Source organism: Harpia harpyja, chromosome 18 (genome assembly GCF_026419915.1).
Source record: "Harpia harpyja isolate bHarHar1 chromosome 18, bHarHar1 primary haplotype, whole genome shotgun sequence".
In the NCBI taxonomy this organism is placed as follows: Eukaryota; Metazoa; Chordata; class Aves; order Accipitriformes; family Accipitridae; genus Harpia; species Harpia harpyja.
This window is the reverse complement of record NC_068957.1, coordinates 18,973,113-18,989,652: the sequence shown is the minus strand read 5'-3', so window position 1 is coordinate 18,989,652 and position 16,540 is coordinate 18,973,113. Positions and strand designations below refer to the sequence as shown.

The window sequence follows — 16,540 nt, the reverse complement described above, 5'->3', positions numbered from 1 at the left end:
TGCCCGACCGTCCCCCGGCAGTGCCACCCCGAGGCACAGAGGCAGGCGCCGACACTTCCAGCGGGTCATTTCGGCCCTGGTACGGCTAATTCTGCAAAAGACTCCCCAGCCCCACGCTGCCTCCAAACCTGGCGCTGCCACTGGTCCCGGCGAGCTGCCAGCATGGGAGCAACTGGGAAAGGCCATCAGGCTGGGGACAGGGCTCTGTACCTGGGCCAGGCTAAGGCAGCTGAAATGCAGCCGCTGCCCCGCCATCAGCGGCTTGGGGGTGAACAGTCGCCCCAAATATTGTTGCATGTGGCCGTGATATCGGTATGGAAACTTCCTCCATCAATCATTAACCACGCGTGGCTCCCTGCCCCGGCACGGCTCTGGGGCACCTCCCTCGCCCAGGGATGGGCACCGAGCTTCCCGGCGGAGTGCGGGGCTGGAGCGAGGGGCCGTGCCCGGCCTGGGCTCGCACCCCTTGGGCCATCCCAGAGCTGTGGGATGCCTGACGGCATCTCGGCGTCCTTGGCAAAATGGCCAGGGCTCAGGTGGTCGAGGTAGCGCTGCCGTGGTTTAGCACAGACCGATGCGAGGCAGTGGGATTCCTGCTGGCTTTTGGAGGGTCTTATGGCCTCGACCCTCCGGACCCCACTCCCCCCACCCAAAGCTTCTGTGGCTCAGATATCCCTGTGTGGCCTCTTCTCCTCCACAAACAGCGGCAGTGTGCCAGGGAGGGCAGCCCCGGCTGGGGAAAGCAGCAGGAAACCTGAGGAGCAAGATAAGAGCTTTGGAGTTGCAGATCAAGGAGTCGGGGCTTTTTCGGTTCCACTCCCAGCCCCGCCGCCCAAGGGTCCCCACCGCCACCCTGCTCCCAGCCTGGCACCAGCTTGGGCTGGTTGGTATTTCTATTCTGAGTGGCCCAGGACCTGCTGCTGCTCGGGGGGTGCCTTGTTAGGGCGTGAAATACAAGCGGTGAGCGGTGACGTCCCCCAGCCTGGCACAGAGGGGACCCCTGGGCGGCCAGCAGAGCCATGCACACCGTGCAGGGGCTGCTCCTTGCAGGGGCTGCAGGGAAGCAACCATGCAGGGATTAGGCAGCAAGGAGCCAGGGACGCCGTTTGTTAGAGGAGACACTGATTCAGCTGGAAACCCCACGTGGGCTGTCAGGCGATGCCCCCACCACAAGCCATTTAAGCCAGCGATGGAAGCGTGAGGCTGCCCAGCCCGGGTGCAGCCGGGTGGGTAATGCAGTGCCGTGCCGTGCCACCCAGCGTGGCAGGCAGCCCTGCGGCACTCCATGTCCCAGCGGCCACCAGCCTGGGCCGACCCACCGGGATTAAGGAGGCTGCAAGGAGTAAGTAATTTAAATCCAGATTAGATTTAAGCAGCTGCTACGCAAAGGGGATGTAAGCAGGGGCTGTGAGGCAGGAACGAGCGGGTGAGAGGCTGATTGGCACTCCTGCAACAGAAGAAGGGGCTTGCCGGGGCAGGGGCCGGCCGGGGGGTCCGTGCCCGTGGGGTATTGCCCGGGGGGCTGGGGTTTGTCCCCAGGCTTGGCTTGTGCGTGCCAGGCTGGAGGCAGCAGTGCAGGCCATGGGATGGGGCACCCAGGGGTGAGATGCTCCCCACCGTGGGGAGAAAGCACAGGCAGGAGGACGAAGCACGGGGACACGCCGGGCTGCTCGCTTCGCAGGTGCCGAAGAGAGGCCACCCCTCCACACGGAGCTGCCGAGCATGTTCCACCTCTTCTCCCACTGCTGGTCGTGGCTGCAGACTGTACAGGAGCCTGTCAGGTAGGTCCCGGTGCCCGCTCTTTGGGGGTCCTCGGCGGGGGTACAACATCTACCTGTGCATTTATCAGTGAGGGCACCAGTGCGGTAACACTGTGAGAGCGGTGCCCGTTGCAAGAACCGTCCCCAAACCGCGGAGCAAGGCACACGCGTGTCCTCGCTGTCCCTGCAGCAGGCAGGAGCTGGGCAGGCAGGGTGGGCAGGGGTGTGCATGTGGGGAGCACTCCCAGCAGGATTCCCCCTGTGCAAAGTCAGCAGCTCCCCAAGAAATCTGGGGAGGACGAAGTGAAACACTTGCCATGTTCCCATGTGTCGGGAGACCCGGGTTAATTCCCTGGGGATGGCATTGCACCAGCCTGGGTAGACACTGCGGGCGGTGAGGGGGTTTATGGTCCTCTCCCATCCGCGAGGACACACTGCTGTAATGCCAGAGGTGGAGCCACGCTGCCCACGCAGCCTGGTCTGTATGTTTAAGGAAGAAAAAGACACTGCGAATGACTAATGTGGCTTGTCAGCCACAGGGAAAACATTCTGCGTGTGGCTCTGGCGGAGCACGTGGCTGGAGACCGAGTAGGATTGTTTAGCAACAGGGAAAACCTCCTGAGTCCAAGCAGAAGCTCATAAAACATCCTTGCTACCTGTCCCTAGCAGTGTATACCCATAACTCACTGGCAAGGAAGGACACCAAGAGCAATCATTAACTGTTTGCATATAAGAAACAACCTTTTTGGCCTGTGCATATCCTTGCTTGATGCTGTATGATTTGAAAAGGAATGCTTGCCGTGGGAAGCACATTGAAGGCCCCGCAGCGTGGCTGTCCCACAGTGCCAGGGTGGCTCCAGGAGCCCGTGCCTGCCCTCGCCCTCTCCCAGGCACCGGGGACTGTCCCTGCCCTCGCCCCCAGCTCAGCCAGAGCCTGTGTCACCGTCCTGCCCCTCTCCTGGTTGAAGAGCAGCTGCCATGGGCAGGGTCCCTTGCCTGGCAGTCCAGGGGCCAGTAGTGGTCACCGCTCCCCAGAGAGCACAGCCTTTCTCTGGGATGCTCACCCGCTGTTGTCCCTCCCCAGGAAGGTGACCCTCCTCGTCGTGGGGCTGGACAACGCGGGAAAAACCTCCGTCATTACGGACATCGAGAGAGGTGAGCAGCAGCGCAGCCCCGATGCCGGCCTCGGCTGGAGGCAGCAGCTTCACGGGCATCTCCAACCAAGCGCCCGAGCCTTGAAGGACCGAGACCCTTGAAATACAGCTGCTGGGCTGGGGGAAACGTGCAGGGCACTGGCCGTGCCCTGGGCAGCCCTGGTAGTGGAGGCAGGGATGTGGCCAGGGGATGAGGAGGCAGGGATGCTCCCGGGCTCGCCATGCCAGCTCTCTGCCCTCTCCCCGCACGCAGCGCTGGCCGGCGAGGTGCTGCCCGCCGTGCAGCCCGGCCAGACCTGCCTGCGGGTGGGCAGGTTCGAGGTGACACTGGTGGACCTGCCCGGCGGCCAGCGCTCCCGCAGCGCCTGGCGCAACCACTACAGCGCGGCCCACGGGCTCCTCTTCGTCCTGGACTCCAGTGACCTGGCGCGGATAGAGGAGGCCCGCAAGGTCCTGAGCCGCGTCCTGAGCCATCCCGATGTCTCTGGGAAGCCCCTCTTACTGTAAGGCCGAGTCCCTGGGGTGCGACTTGTAGGGTTTGGGGTGAGGGGGGGAGCGAGAACCCGTTGCTGGGGTTGCGGGGTGCGTGGCTGGGCTCCTGCGGGGATGTGGCGCCCAGGGGGCTGTCGGGGGGTGCTGGGACGTGGGGACCCCAGTGCCGCTCGGGAGCTGGGACCACCCCTGGAGAGGGGCTGAGGAGGGGGCTCCAGAGCAAGGTGAGGGCTGGGGCAAAGCCAAACGGGGAGAAAGCACCCAGCCTCCCCCGCCGCCGTGCGGCGAGGCGCCCAGAGGCCGGGGTGACGGCCGCTCCCCGTTCTCCCCGTGCCCCAGGCTGGCCAACAAACAAGACTCGGCGACCGCCCTGCTGCCCTGCGAGCTGATCGAGCGCCTGTCCCTGGAGCGGCTGGTCAACGAGAACCGCTCGCCCTGCCGCATCGTGAGTGCGGGGTTCTCTCCCCCCGCTCCCCCCCCCCCCCCCCCGGTTCCCCTCCGGGGCTGACCTTGCCCATCCGCCCGCAGGAGCCCTGCGCTGCCAACCGGGCCCCCCCCGCCGGCCCGGGCCGTGCCACCCTGCAGGGGCTGCGCTGGCTCCTCCGCACCGTCCCCGCCGCCCCGGTACCGCCGCCCGCCCCCGCTCCGAGGGCAGCCCGCGGCCGCCCGCCCGCCCGCAGGTGGGTGCGGGACTCGGTCCGGGCGTGTCCCCCGTCGCCGTGTTTCCCCGCCCCGCGGGGCTCGTCCCCATCCCCGCGCCGTGTTCTCGCCCCACCAGGGACCCGCCGCCCGCCGGGGAGGATGCCCGAGACGGTACGGGGAAGACGGGGGAATACCGGCCGCTGCGGCCCGGCCGCCGCCTTCTCCCCGTGGTGAGCGAGGTTCCCCCCCCCCCCAACCCGGGTGGGACGGGATGGAAAAGGGGGGGTCCCGCCACCTTCCCTTCATCCCCCTTACCCTGCCCAGGAGGAGAGCGCTAAGGCCCCCGGGAGGAGGAAGAGGAAGGGGAAGGTGAGGAAGAAGGGCTCGGGGCAGCCAAGTCCAGCCGAGGAGCCGGAGGGACCAGGAGGAGGGGGTGACAGCCGAGCGGGGGCTGCGGGGGGGCTGCTGCCCCCCAACAGGGTCGTGCAGCGGGAGCCCGCGCCCACCGGGATGGCCACCCCCCACCCAGGTGAGAGGGGGCCGCGGGGGGCTGCTGGCACCACGGGTACCAGGACCCCCTGAGACACCCTACCGGGTCGGTTTGGGGATTTGGCAACACGGCAGTATGCTGGACCACTGGTCCCCGCCACCTCCGTTAGCTTTGCTTGCAGATCAGCCGAACGCCGAGCAGGGTCCCAGGAGTTCGGCCAGAGAAGAGGAGAGACATCTCTGAGCATCTCCGCAGGGGCTGATGCGTGGGATGGAGGACCGCGGATCCGCCAGCAGCAGTCCTCTCAGCTGGTTTGGTGACAAATGCACCCTTGCTCAGATGTGGTGCCTGAAATTTCGTATTTCTCCATCCAGTGCAGGGCACGAAAAAGAAAAAGAAGAAGAAAATCAAGAATAAAATCAAGTCGCAGGAACCTGCTGTGGAGCCGCAGTGTGAGGAGGTCTCAAGCACCTTTGGTTGGTGTTTCCCAGCACAGATTTTGCTGAAAAGGGTCAGGGGGTTTGGCCTGCTGGCAGCGGGGCGTGAGCTGTGCAGGAGCCCTCGGCCATGGGGTGCTTGGTGTGGGGACACGGGCACAAACCCGTGCGGCTGCAGGGCAAGGCGGAGGCTGTTGGGGAGGCAGGTGCTGCTGCTGCCTTTGGGTGGGATGCGGGGAGGCCACGCGAGTGCACCGTGCTGGAGCCTGGGGTGTCCTTGCAGTCCTCGCTCAGCGCGGGCTGCCAGGCTGGGCCCCGGAGCCGGCCCCCGTGTTAGTGCCTGACCGCTTCCCTTCCTCCCAGACTTGTACCGGCGGGCGATGCTGGCTCTGAAGGTGAGGCAGGAGCAGAGAAAGCAGCAGTCCGCCATCGTCCCCTGAGCAGGAAGGCATGTCCCAGGGGATATGTGTGGTCCCAGGGGACCCCAGACTGCAGTGGCAGTGGGACCGACGCTCATGCAGGGCTTCTGAGGTGCTTGGCCAGGGCTGCCAGTCCTGGGCAATGGGTCCTGGGGCATGAACAGCATCGTTGTGCTCTGCATGGCTTGAAAAGCAGGGATCCGCAGGAGCGAGCCAAAAGTCCCTTTGTAAGACGCCTCTCTGGCAGCCGGGCTGCAAACCCGTCTGAAAAGCAAATAGCCAGCCACTTGCCGACCCCGTGTTAGTATTCTGTGGAAGATTCAGTCTGAACCTGACCGAGTCTGTGGAAGAGAGGAAGATCGGAGCAAACATCCCAGGGGAAAAGCCTGTCTCTTGAATTGGCCTATGCCCAGGCAAAGCTGTCTTCGTAGGTCAGGGGCTGACTCGGCCCCTCATTCAGTCCCTGGCTGCTGCCTGGACCAGTCTCATCTCCTGCTGGTGAAGGTGGGAGGGCAGTCACGGATGGTCTGCAGAAGAGCTTCCCCTGGCCCCCAGCCCCACCTGGCAGGGCTGTCGGGAACCCCCTCGCACGGTGGAGGAGGGTGATGCCCATGTTGTCTGTGCATCCTTGCAGCCTGTCAGCGAAGGCTTAGTTCAATGGCAGCAGGTGGTGGAGGCTGCTGGAGGTTCCTTCCCCAGGGTCGTTCCTCCTGATCATGCCATCCTCCCAGGAGAGACAGTGGTGACCTGCAGGTGATGCAAAATCCTCCCGTGTCACTGACAGCCTGGCACCCTGCAGCCCCAGGTGGTCCCTGATCTGTGCTCAGCTCAGCCCTGAGAAGGGAGAACGAGCAGCATGCGCATCCCAACACAACCTGTCTGCAATGCACACCATGTCTGGCAGAGCCAGGCTGTCGCAGGGACTGGGATGTGCTGGAAGGCTCGTGCTGCCCGGCTCCATCTGGGTGCCTGTGCAGGGAAACCAGCCGTCAGCCCTGGAAACACTTTACATGAAGTCAGGAGTGCAGCAGTTTTCCCCTCACGGCTGCAACAGCATTAGGACTTGAACGGTGTTCAGCAGCAGAACGTGAGTCACCTCTGCTCCCATGATTACTGATTAACAGGCAATGTCTTTGTGGTCCGGGGGAAGAAAAATTACTAAAACCCTTCCCTCGGCAGAGCTGAAAAGGGAAAAGAAGAGAAACTCTGGCTACTCTGCCTTGCCAGTCTGCTGTACAGTTCTGTCTAACTCTGCCAGATTCAACTGTCAGTGACTATAGGGATTAATTGTAAATAAATTGTAAATAACAAGAGCACAAATTAATACTGGCCTGTAAACACAGCACTTCTAGTAAACGTTCGTTTCTCTCTGGTGGAGATCCCTGTGCTGCCGGTACTGTGGGCGACATGGGAGGGCAAACTGGGGACCTGTGCCTGCGGTGGAGCCCCTTCTCTCGGGGTGGGTTGGGGCCATGCGTGCCCCCGCGGGGGCTAGTCCGGGCTGCCAGCCAGGGTCCTTCTGCCGGGGTCACGGATGTCTGCAGGGCCACGGGGAGAGAAATATTAAAAGTTTATTCCCTCTAACGGCCGCTTCTTGCGCACCCACCAGCACTGGGAGGAGGCCAAGCCCTCCCAAACAGCCAGCACCCCAAACCAGCCCACGGCCGTGCTGGGGCTGAGCCTCGCTCGCCGCAGCTCCGAAATCCTGTGGGCAGCGGGAGCTGAGCGGGTTTGGGAGTGTCCGGCAGCCAGGTCCCTCTGGTGCTCCCTGCAGCTCCTGGCTGTGCGGCTCCTCGGCACGGGTGCCGGCAGCCACGCGGGGACACAGCGTGCCCCGTGTGACACCCAAAGCCAGAGCAGATGGCCAGTGAGACAAGTCCAAAGGCAGAACTGGCCTGGCTGGCTCTGCTGGATGGCTGAATGAAACTTTCCCTGAGAGCCCGCTGTAAGAAACCGGTTAGGTTGATCTAACGCACTTTCACCTAACATAATGACCTCAAGTGAGTGGTGCATACAGGCAGTTCAAATATATTTCAAGATCAAACCACATTATCCCGGTGCTTCCATGACTGTAGAGCAGCTAATCCCTACCGCAACCAGGAGACAATCCTGGTCTGCACCAACTAGGAATACAACTTTTATCTTCTTTCAAAGGTGAACAGCAGCAACTCCGTGTTAGAAATGGTCTATCTCAAAGCCAGAAACATCTCAGAAGTGAGATCTTGAGGTCTATGTGATCAAAGATAAACGGAAATATATTAATTAACATCTACTCCACGCCATGGGGTAATGGACGGGGCTGCTCCTGCCACGCGTGAAAAGCAGTGGCTGTAGCAGGGGGTGCACGCCAGGGGCACGCAGGCTGGGCAGGGCTCCTTTTTCCATCGTTCTCCTCCTGCTATTCATCTTACAGCCCGGGAGCTGAATAACCACCAAGGGAAGGAGGTCTCTGGGAGGTACGGTCCTCGGTGGCACTGCCTGCTGCCAGCGGGGCGAGGTGCAGCTCTGCCCATGCAGGTTCCGACGTGTCCGATCTGCTGGCGGGTGCGCCGAGGCCAGGCGTGGTGCCCAGCAGCGGTGCTCGCCTTGGGGAGACGTCCCCAAAAATGAGGTGGTGGTGAGTGGCACCCTCCCATGAATCTTGCGTTTGTTGGAAAGCACTGGAGCTCCAAATGCTCCAAGAAGCACGAAGAAGAGATGCAGCAGCAACTGCCCCGGGGAGCCCCATCTTCTTTACTGATGCAGAAAGTAAATGGTATCAATAGCATTTTCTGCAGGGACAGCTGGAGCTAGCTGGGTGATAGAACCGTGCTTTGCATTTAAGCATTTTTATATTATCTAGCATATCCTTCTTTTCAGGTTTCCAGAGGAGCTGCCTCAGGAGGGTCTGGTTAGACAAAACCTAGTTTCTGCTTCCATGAGCGTTTTCGTGGTGCCTCAGCCTGGGCTGCGACTGCATTTGTTTCAAACTGATGACACAGAAGCGTGTGTGAGTTTTGCATGTCTGCAGCCCACTTTCGATGGTGCTCGTTTGGGGAACCTGTGGCTGTCGGCATGGCCAGCAGAAGCTCTCTCCATGGCATGTGTCCTTCTAAGCCTGAAGGAGGGAGGGAGGGAGGGAGTCTGCGCTTGTCTGAGTTTTGCAAAAGTTGATGATGGTTTGTACAGCGCCAGGAGGAGATGAAGAGATGTTTCAGCGAGTGCCTGTGGGTATAGACCTACACCGGGGCGCGGCCGGTCCCACCTCCTCACACCAACATTGCCTTGCACAATCGGATTTTTTCCTGATGTCTGTGCGTGGGCTGAAATTTGGAAGGTAGGAGAGAGACTACTGCTCTTTTGAGAAAAGGAGTGGGAAGAGCATTGCTTGGTCAGTGCTACAAAAGCTGCCAAGCCCTCCTGTGTACAGCACATCACCAAGCTTTCCAGGCAGCGGGAAGACCTGGAGGAGATCCTGGCGGACAGGACCATTGATGAGGCTACCGGCCCCTCCGGCTGCCCCTACCGCCCTGCTGCGCTTTCTCCCACTTCTTTACACTTTGCTTTCTGCCCACTGGCTGGGCTCAGCCAGCAATTACACTTTATTTTTTTAACCCCCCCTTGCTCCTCTCGACCCCCAGGAGAGGATAGGGAAGGCGACGTTGACTCTGTGATCTCCTCTGAGAACCCTTGACTTGTCCCTCAGATGTGGACAGGGCAGAGGACCCCCCATGGCAAGCTGGTCTTAAGATGCACAGGTATCTCTCCTGCTGTACATCCACTGTTGTACTTTATTAATAAAAACTCACTCGTGTATTTTTTTCCCCCCTATAGGAGCCTTTCCAGGGGAGTGTGAACCATTGTGGGTCTCACCATCATTTCCAGCTTTCAGGTGCAGAGATCTTTTGGGAGCCAGCCTTCCTCACGCCTGCAGCGAGGATGCCCCACGCACCGAGGGGCAGGACAGGGAAGGGGAGCCCGGTCCTGGGGTACTCCACATATCGGGGAGCACAAGGTGGTACAACCCAGCAGAGGCCAGGCCTGATGAGGGAAAACAACTTAACAAAGAGACGGAGATTTGTGATTGTGTGAAAAACATGATGGCTCTTTGTCCACTCCTTTACTAACCCCAAATTACAGAAGAAGGACCCAGGGAGTGGTCTTTGAGAGAGCATCCCAGACACTGGAATTTGAACATTGATTTAGGACTGTAAAGGCAATTAAGTGCAAGTGTGAGTGATCCTTGCTAACAGGTGTTTTGCAAGGCAAATGCAATGGGTCACATCCTGCAGAATGCCTGCAGGTGCTCCTCATTCCCTGCCAGCCTCCCTGTAAATCCCATCACGTGTTGTAGGGCATATATACAGCCAGGGCAAGCCTAGGGCTTGCCTGGGGATAGAGCTTGAGATTTGGGTTAGTGAAGGTCTTTCACAGGTGGCTCTCCCCTCACTCTTCTGGACCAAAGGTAAAAAAAAATTAATAAAAATTTCCTTGCCCCACAGCAGCGGTGGCTGGTGGTGGAAGCGAGCAGCTGCTGCTCCCTGCCTTTGCCATCCCTTGGGATAGGGCTGGAAGTATCCCAAATGTGCTGATCAGGCAGCACTAAGATGTGGGGCTCTTTCTCTGGTTACACTGCTGCTGAAAGCTGGTTACAGTATGTATATACTTAAATAAATATATATGAGCGAGGTTAGTGGATTTTAAACCTTGGAATGGGTGTTTGGGCTGATAAAAGCCTGGAATGGATTTTTTTTTTTTTGAGCTTGAGAACTTGATTGTTATGTACACTTTCTCATGCTTGCAGCTCCTATCCTCTGACTCAGGTGGGCTGGGTGCCAGTATGCTCTTGTGGCAGTTTCCCAGCCAAGTGAGAAAAAGGAAGTGTTGGGAAATGCTTTTATTTTTTCTGGGTAAGCACCCTAGGGCACAGCCGATTTCCTTGAGATCATTCAAAATATTGAGCTGAAAAATGCCAGCATGTGATATCAGGCAGCTTTCACCCCCCTCCAGCTCTCAGGGGCTGCATATATTGAATAATGAATAACCAAGCACAGGGTTTCTTTTGGGGTTTTGTTATCAGTTGTAGATCCTCTGTTGTATTACATTAAAAATGAGAGCTGGAGTGTTTGCTGTCATGTATTCTGCAGAATTTTTAGAAAAAACAAGGCTTAATTAGGTGAGAGTAACTCCCCAAGCTTCTCTTGATTGTTATAAAAGAGGCTATTAAGACTTTGCAGGGAAAGAGAAGATAACGAGGACTGGAAATTAAGAAAATATGAAAACTTTCCCTTTCTAGGTTAAATGAGCCTTGTTGGAGACATTATTGCTGGCAGGAGGAGGAAGGATATAATCAAATTTATTTAATGGATGTATTTGTCTCGGGGCACAAGGGAATGTGCTGGAATCTGAGGTATTGTCCTGGTTTCAGCTGGGATAGAGTTAACTGTCTTCCTAGTAGCTGGTACAGTGCTATGTTTTGAGTTCAGAGCGAAGAATGTTGATAACACTGATGTTTTCAGTTGTTGCTCAGTAGTGTTTAGACTAATGTCAAGGATTTTTTTCAGCTTCTCATGCCCAGCCAGTGAGAAAGCTGGAGGGGCACAAGAAGTTGGCACAGGACACAGCCAGGGCACCTGACCCAAACTGGCCAACGGTGTATTCCATACCATGGGACGTCCCATCCAGTACAGAAACGGGGAAGTGGGGGGCAGGGATTCGCCGCTCGGGGGACTGGCTGGGTGTCGGTCGGCGGGTGGTGAGCAATTGCACTGCGTATCATTTGTACATTCCAATCCTTTCATTATTGCTGTTGTCATTTTATTAGTGTTATCATTATCATTATTAGTTTCTTCTTTTCTGTTCTATTAAACCGTTCTTATCTCAACCCACGGGTTTTGCTTCTTCTCCCGATTTTCTCCCCCATCCCACTGGGTGGGGGGGAGTGAGTGAGCGGCTGCGTGGTGTTTAGTTGCTGGCTGGGGTTAAACCACGACAGTCCTTTTTGGCGCCCAACGTGGGGCACGAAGGGTTGAGATAACGACAAACCTGACCAGAGCTTGTTAAAACAAATTTGTTATAAGCATTCATTATATCGGTCTAATAGTTGCTGGTCATTATGTTGATTTATGTGTTCTTAGAGTTGTTGCTCTGGTTTTTAAAGTTCTGTTATGTATCACCTCGCTTGCTGTATGTAGTCCCTCTTCTGCTGCTTATCATCCGTGGGAGGTGGATTAAGGTTTTCGCTTTGATGTATTGTATAACACTGGTTTATGGTATGATAAAGTCGTCGGCTGTGGGATTAATCCGGTACTTGCACCCAGCATTGTCACCTTTATACTGTGGAAGCCATCTGTGGGAAACTATTAATAATTATACCATTTACCTTTCCTCCTTGGAAAACCAGTCTATGGGTGGGATACCTTTCTTCCCCTCTCCTTTCTCCTTCAGTCCAGTTACAATGGTGTTTGAGAATTTTGAAAAATTTGAATACTCTTGGGATGTTGGGACCAGCACGGTCCTAGCCCTACTGCTAGGAATTAGCATGCTTCTGAATGTGGTTCAGCTCTCATTTAAGGTTAAACAACTATTTAAGAAAATCACCCAGAGATCTGCCCCAAGGCTGGATAATTATGAGTGGCAGGGTGTGTGGGGTAGTATGGGCAAGTACCTAGAAAAGTGGGCACCTCCAGTGTTTTGGAAATTCACCCCTGAACAAGTGCAGAATCCAGAAGAACTAGTAAAATATTTGGAAAAGGTATGCTGTCACCCCGGCAGCTCCAGAGAGATACAAATTACTGCAACGTGCTGGGGCCTGGCCCATGCCTATCGAGCCCTGTTCGACACCACTCAGTACCCTCAAGGGGAAGAGAAGGTCTCTGGACCTAACAACAAAACGATGAGCACTGTGGCTATCCAAACCTCAGCGACAGGCACTGCAGCCCCTCCAGCCTCGGCAATGAGCACGGCAGCTACCCAAACCTCGGCAACGGGCACTGAGGTCCCTCCAGCCCCAGCAACGAGCACAGCAGCTACCCAAACCTCGGCAACGGGCACTGAGGTCCCTCCAGCCCCAGCAACGAGCACAGCAGCTACCCAAACCTTGGCAACAGACACTGCGGTTATCCAAGACCCGGCGAGCGGTACTGCAACTGAACCAGTGGACCAACCTGCACCAGTATCAGTTGCCCCCGTACAGAAAAAGAAATATACAAAAAAATCAGTTCGCTTAGCGAAGGATGAAGGCGAACCAGGGTCATCACGGGAACAGGAGGAAGAGGCAGAACCAGAGGTAATAACCCGGTCCCTATCCTTGAGTGAGCTGCGGGATATGCGAAAAGATTTTGGCCGCCGTATAGGTGAGCATATTATCACCTGGCTCCTCCGATGCTGGGACAATGGGGCTAATAGCTTGGAATTAGAAGGTAGGGAAGCCAAGCAGCTGGGATCGCTTGCCAGGGAAGGTGGCATTGACAAGGCAATTGGAAAAGGGACACAAGCCATCAGCCTCTGGAGGCGACTCCTGTCAAGTGTGAAGGAAAGGTACCCCTTTAAGGAAGATGTTATATGTCAATCAAGCAAGTGGACAACCATGGAAAAAGGTATCCAATATCTGAGGGAATTAGCTGTGCTAGAGACAATTCATCATGATCCGGACAACCCACAATTACCCAAAGATCCAGACGAAGTCCAATGCACACGACCCATGTGGCGGAAGTTTGTACGGAGCGCACCATCGTCCTATGCCAACTCACTGGCAATAATGACCTGGAAAGACGAAGAGGCACCGACAGTGGATGAAGTGGCTCGCCAACTCCGTCAATACGAAGAGAATCTCTCCTCCTCCCTACAAGCCTGCATTTCGGCTGTGGAGAAGCTGTCCGAGGATTTCCAGCAATTCAAAGAGGAGATGTCCTGTTGCCCACCTGTAAGGACCAATGTCTCAGCTATTAGGAGTGAGCGCTCCTCTGCCCAAGAGAAAGAATATAGAAGGTACACACCGCGAGGTGCCCTGTGGTTTTACTTATGTGATCATGGAGAGGACATGAGGAAATGGGATGGAAAACCTACCTCGGTCCTAAATGCACGGGTACGTGAGCTGCGAGGAAAAAACACCACAAAAGGGGATTCTACCAGGAAAAATGCCGCTCCGGTTTCCAAACAGAGTAGAAGGGCTGATCTTATTTCTGATCCTCTTGAAGGGACTTCTGAGCCAATTTTACGAGAAGTGAATACTGGATACTCTGACCAGAATTAGAGGGGCCCTGCCTCCAGCCAGGTGGAGGAAAGGGATAACCGGGTCTATTGGACTGTGTGGATTCGATGGCCTGGCACGTTAGACCCACAGGAGTATAAGGCTCTAGTAGACACCGGCGCACAGTGTACTTTAATGCCATCAAGTTATGAAGGGGCAGAACCCATTTCTATTTCTGGTGTGACAGGGGGATCCCAAGAGTTAACTGTATTGGAAGCTGAAGTAAGCCTAACTGGGAATGAATGGCAGAAACACCCCATTGTGACTGGTCCAGAGGCTCCGTGCATCCTTGGCATAGACTATCTCAGGAGAGGGTATTTTAAGGACCCAAAGGGGTATCGATGGGCTTTTGGTATAGCTGCCTTGGAGACGGAGGGCACGGAACAGCTGTCTACCCTGCCTGGTCTCTCTCAAGACCCTTCGATTGTGGGGTTGCTGAGGGTTGAAGAACAACAAGTACCAATTGCTACCACGACGGTGCACCGGCGGCAATATCGCACCAACCGAGACTCTCTGATTCCCATCCACAAGTTGATTCGCCAACTGGAGAGCCAAGGAGTGATCAGCAAAACTCGCTCACCTTTTAATAGTCCCATATGGCCCGTGCGAAAGTCTAATGGGGAGTGGAGACTAACAGTTGACTATCGCGGCCTGAATGAAGTTACGCCACCGCTGAGTGCTGCCGTTCCAGATATGCTAGAACTTCAATACGAACTAGAGTCAAAGGCAGCCAAGTGGTATGCTACAATTGACATTGCTAATGCGTTTTTCTCAATCCCTCTGGCAGCAGAGTGTCGTCCACAATTTGCCTTTACTTGGAGGGGTGTCCAGTACACTTGGAATCGACTGCCCCAGGGGTGGAAACACAGCCCCACCATTTGCCATGGACTAATCCAGACTGCACTGGAAAAAGGTGAAGCTCCGGAACACCTGCAATACATTGATGACATCATCGTATGGGGCAACACGGCAGAAGAAGTCTTTGAGAAAGGGAAGAAAATAATCCAAATCCTTCTGAAAGCCGGTTTTGCCATAAAAGAAGGTAAGGTCAAGGGACCTGCACGGGAGATCCAGTTTTTAGGAATAAAATGGCAAGATGGGCGTCGTCAGATCCCAATGGATGTGATTAACAAAATAGCAGCTATGTCTCCACCAACTAATAAAAAGGAAACACAGGCCTTCTTAGGTGTCGTGGGGTTTTGGAGAATGCATATTCCAAATTACAGTCTGATTGTAAGCCCTCTCTATCAAGTGACCCGAAAGAAGAATGATTTTCAATGGGGCCCTGAGCAACAACAAGCCTTTGAACAAATTAAACGGGAGATTGTTCACGCAGTAGCCCTTGGACCAGTCCGGACAGGACAAGATGTTAAAAATGTGCTCTATACTGCAGCTGGGGAGAATGGCCCTACCTGGAGCCTCTGGCAGAAAGCACCTGGGGAGACCCGAGGCCGACCCCTGGGGTTTTGGAGTCGGGGATACAGAGGATCCGAGGCTCGCTATACTCCAACTGAAAAGGAGATATTGGCAGCATATGAAGGAGTTCAAGCTGCCTCAGAAGTTGTTGGTACTGAAACACAGCTCCTCTTAGCACCCCGACTGCCAGTGCTGGGCTGGATGTTCAAAGGGAGGGTCTCCTCTACACATCACGCGACTGATGCCACGTGGAGTAAGTGGATTGCACTGATCACACAACGGGCTCGCATAGGAAACCCCAGTCGCCCAGGAATTTTGGAAGTGATCACGGACTGGCCAGAAGGCAAAGATTTTGGAATGTCGCCAGAGGAGGAGGTGGCACGTGCTGAAGAGGCCCCGCTGTATAATAAACTGCCAGAAAATGAGAGGCAATATGCCCTGTTCACTGACGGATCCTGTCGCATCGTGGGAAAGCATCGGAGGTGGAAAGCTGCCGTATGGAGTCCTACACGACAAGTTGCAGAAACTGCTGAAGGAGAAGGTGAATCGAGTCAGTTTGCAGAGGTGAAAGCCATCCAGCTAGCATTAGATATTGCTGAAAGAGAAAAGTGGCCAGTGCTCTATCTCTATACTGACTCATGGATGGTGGCAAATGCCCTGTGGGGCTGGCTACAGCAATGGAAGCAGAGCAACTGGCAGCGCAGAGGTAAACCCATCTGGGCTGCCGCACTGTGGCAAGATATTGCATCCCGGCTAGAGAATCTGGTTGTAAAAGTACGTCACGTAGATGCTCACATACCCAAGAGTCGGGCCACTGAAGAACATCAAAACAACCAACAGGTGGATCAGGCTGCCAAGATTGAAGTGGCTCAGGTGGACCTGGACTGGCAACATAAGGGTGAGCTATTTATGGCTCGGTGGGCCCATGATGCTTCAGGCCATCAAGGAAGAGATGCAACATATAGATGGGCTCGTGACCGAGGGGTGGACTTGACCATGGACACTATTGCACAGGTTATCCATGAATGTGAAACATGTGCTGCAATTAAGCAAGCCAAGCGGTTAAAGCCCCTGTGGTATGGAGGGCGATGGCTGAAATATAAATATGGAGAAGCCTGGCAGATTGACTATATCACACTCCCACAAACTCGCCAAGGCAAGCGCTATGTGCTCACGATGGTGGAAGCAACCACTGGATGGCTGGAAACATATTCTGTGCCCCATGCCACCGCCCGGAACACTATCCTGGGCCTAGAAAAGCAAGTCTTGTGGCGACATGGCACCCCAGAACGAATTGAGTCAGACAACGGGACTCATTTCCGAAACAACCTCATAGACACCTGGGCCAAAGAGCATGGCATTGAGTGGGTGTATCATATCCCCTATCATGCACCAGCCTCTGGGAAAATTGAGCGATACAATGGACTGTTAAAGACTACATTGAGAGCAATGGGGGGTGGAACTTTCAAACATTGGGATACACATTTAGCAAAAGCCACC

General features: G+C 55.8%; 1 protein-coding gene across 3 annotated transcripts; it reads left to right on the top strand.

The window, feature by feature from the left end:
- The first annotated feature begins 840 nt into the window (after positions 1-840).
- On the top strand, positions 841-6,761 carry ARL13A (ADP ribosylation factor like GTPase 13A). Of its 3 annotated transcripts, none has more exons than XM_052813990.1 (10): positions 841-1,342; positions 1,682-1,781; positions 2,845-2,915; positions 3,168-3,417; positions 3,746-3,851; positions 3,935-4,086; positions 4,185-4,278; positions 4,373-4,577; positions 4,913-5,014; positions 5,339-6,761. In XM_052813990.1, exons 1-10 carry the CDS (start codon positions 1,234-1,236, stop codon positions 5,413-5,415), a joined length of 1,266 nt encoding a protein of 421 aa, XP_052669950.1. In that variant the 5' UTR covers positions 841-1,233; the 3' UTR covers positions 5,416-6,761. The 3 variants fall into 3 exon arrangements, with proteins under 3 accessions (XP_052669950.1, XP_052669951.1, XP_052669952.1); XM_052813991.1 differs by lacking the exon at positions 841-1,342 and adding an exon at positions 1,377-1,426; XM_052813992.1 differs by lacking the exon at positions 841-1,342 and having other exon boundaries at positions 1,479-1,781; positions 3,334-3,417.
- The last annotated feature ends 9,779 nt before the right edge of the window (positions 6,762-16,540 follow it).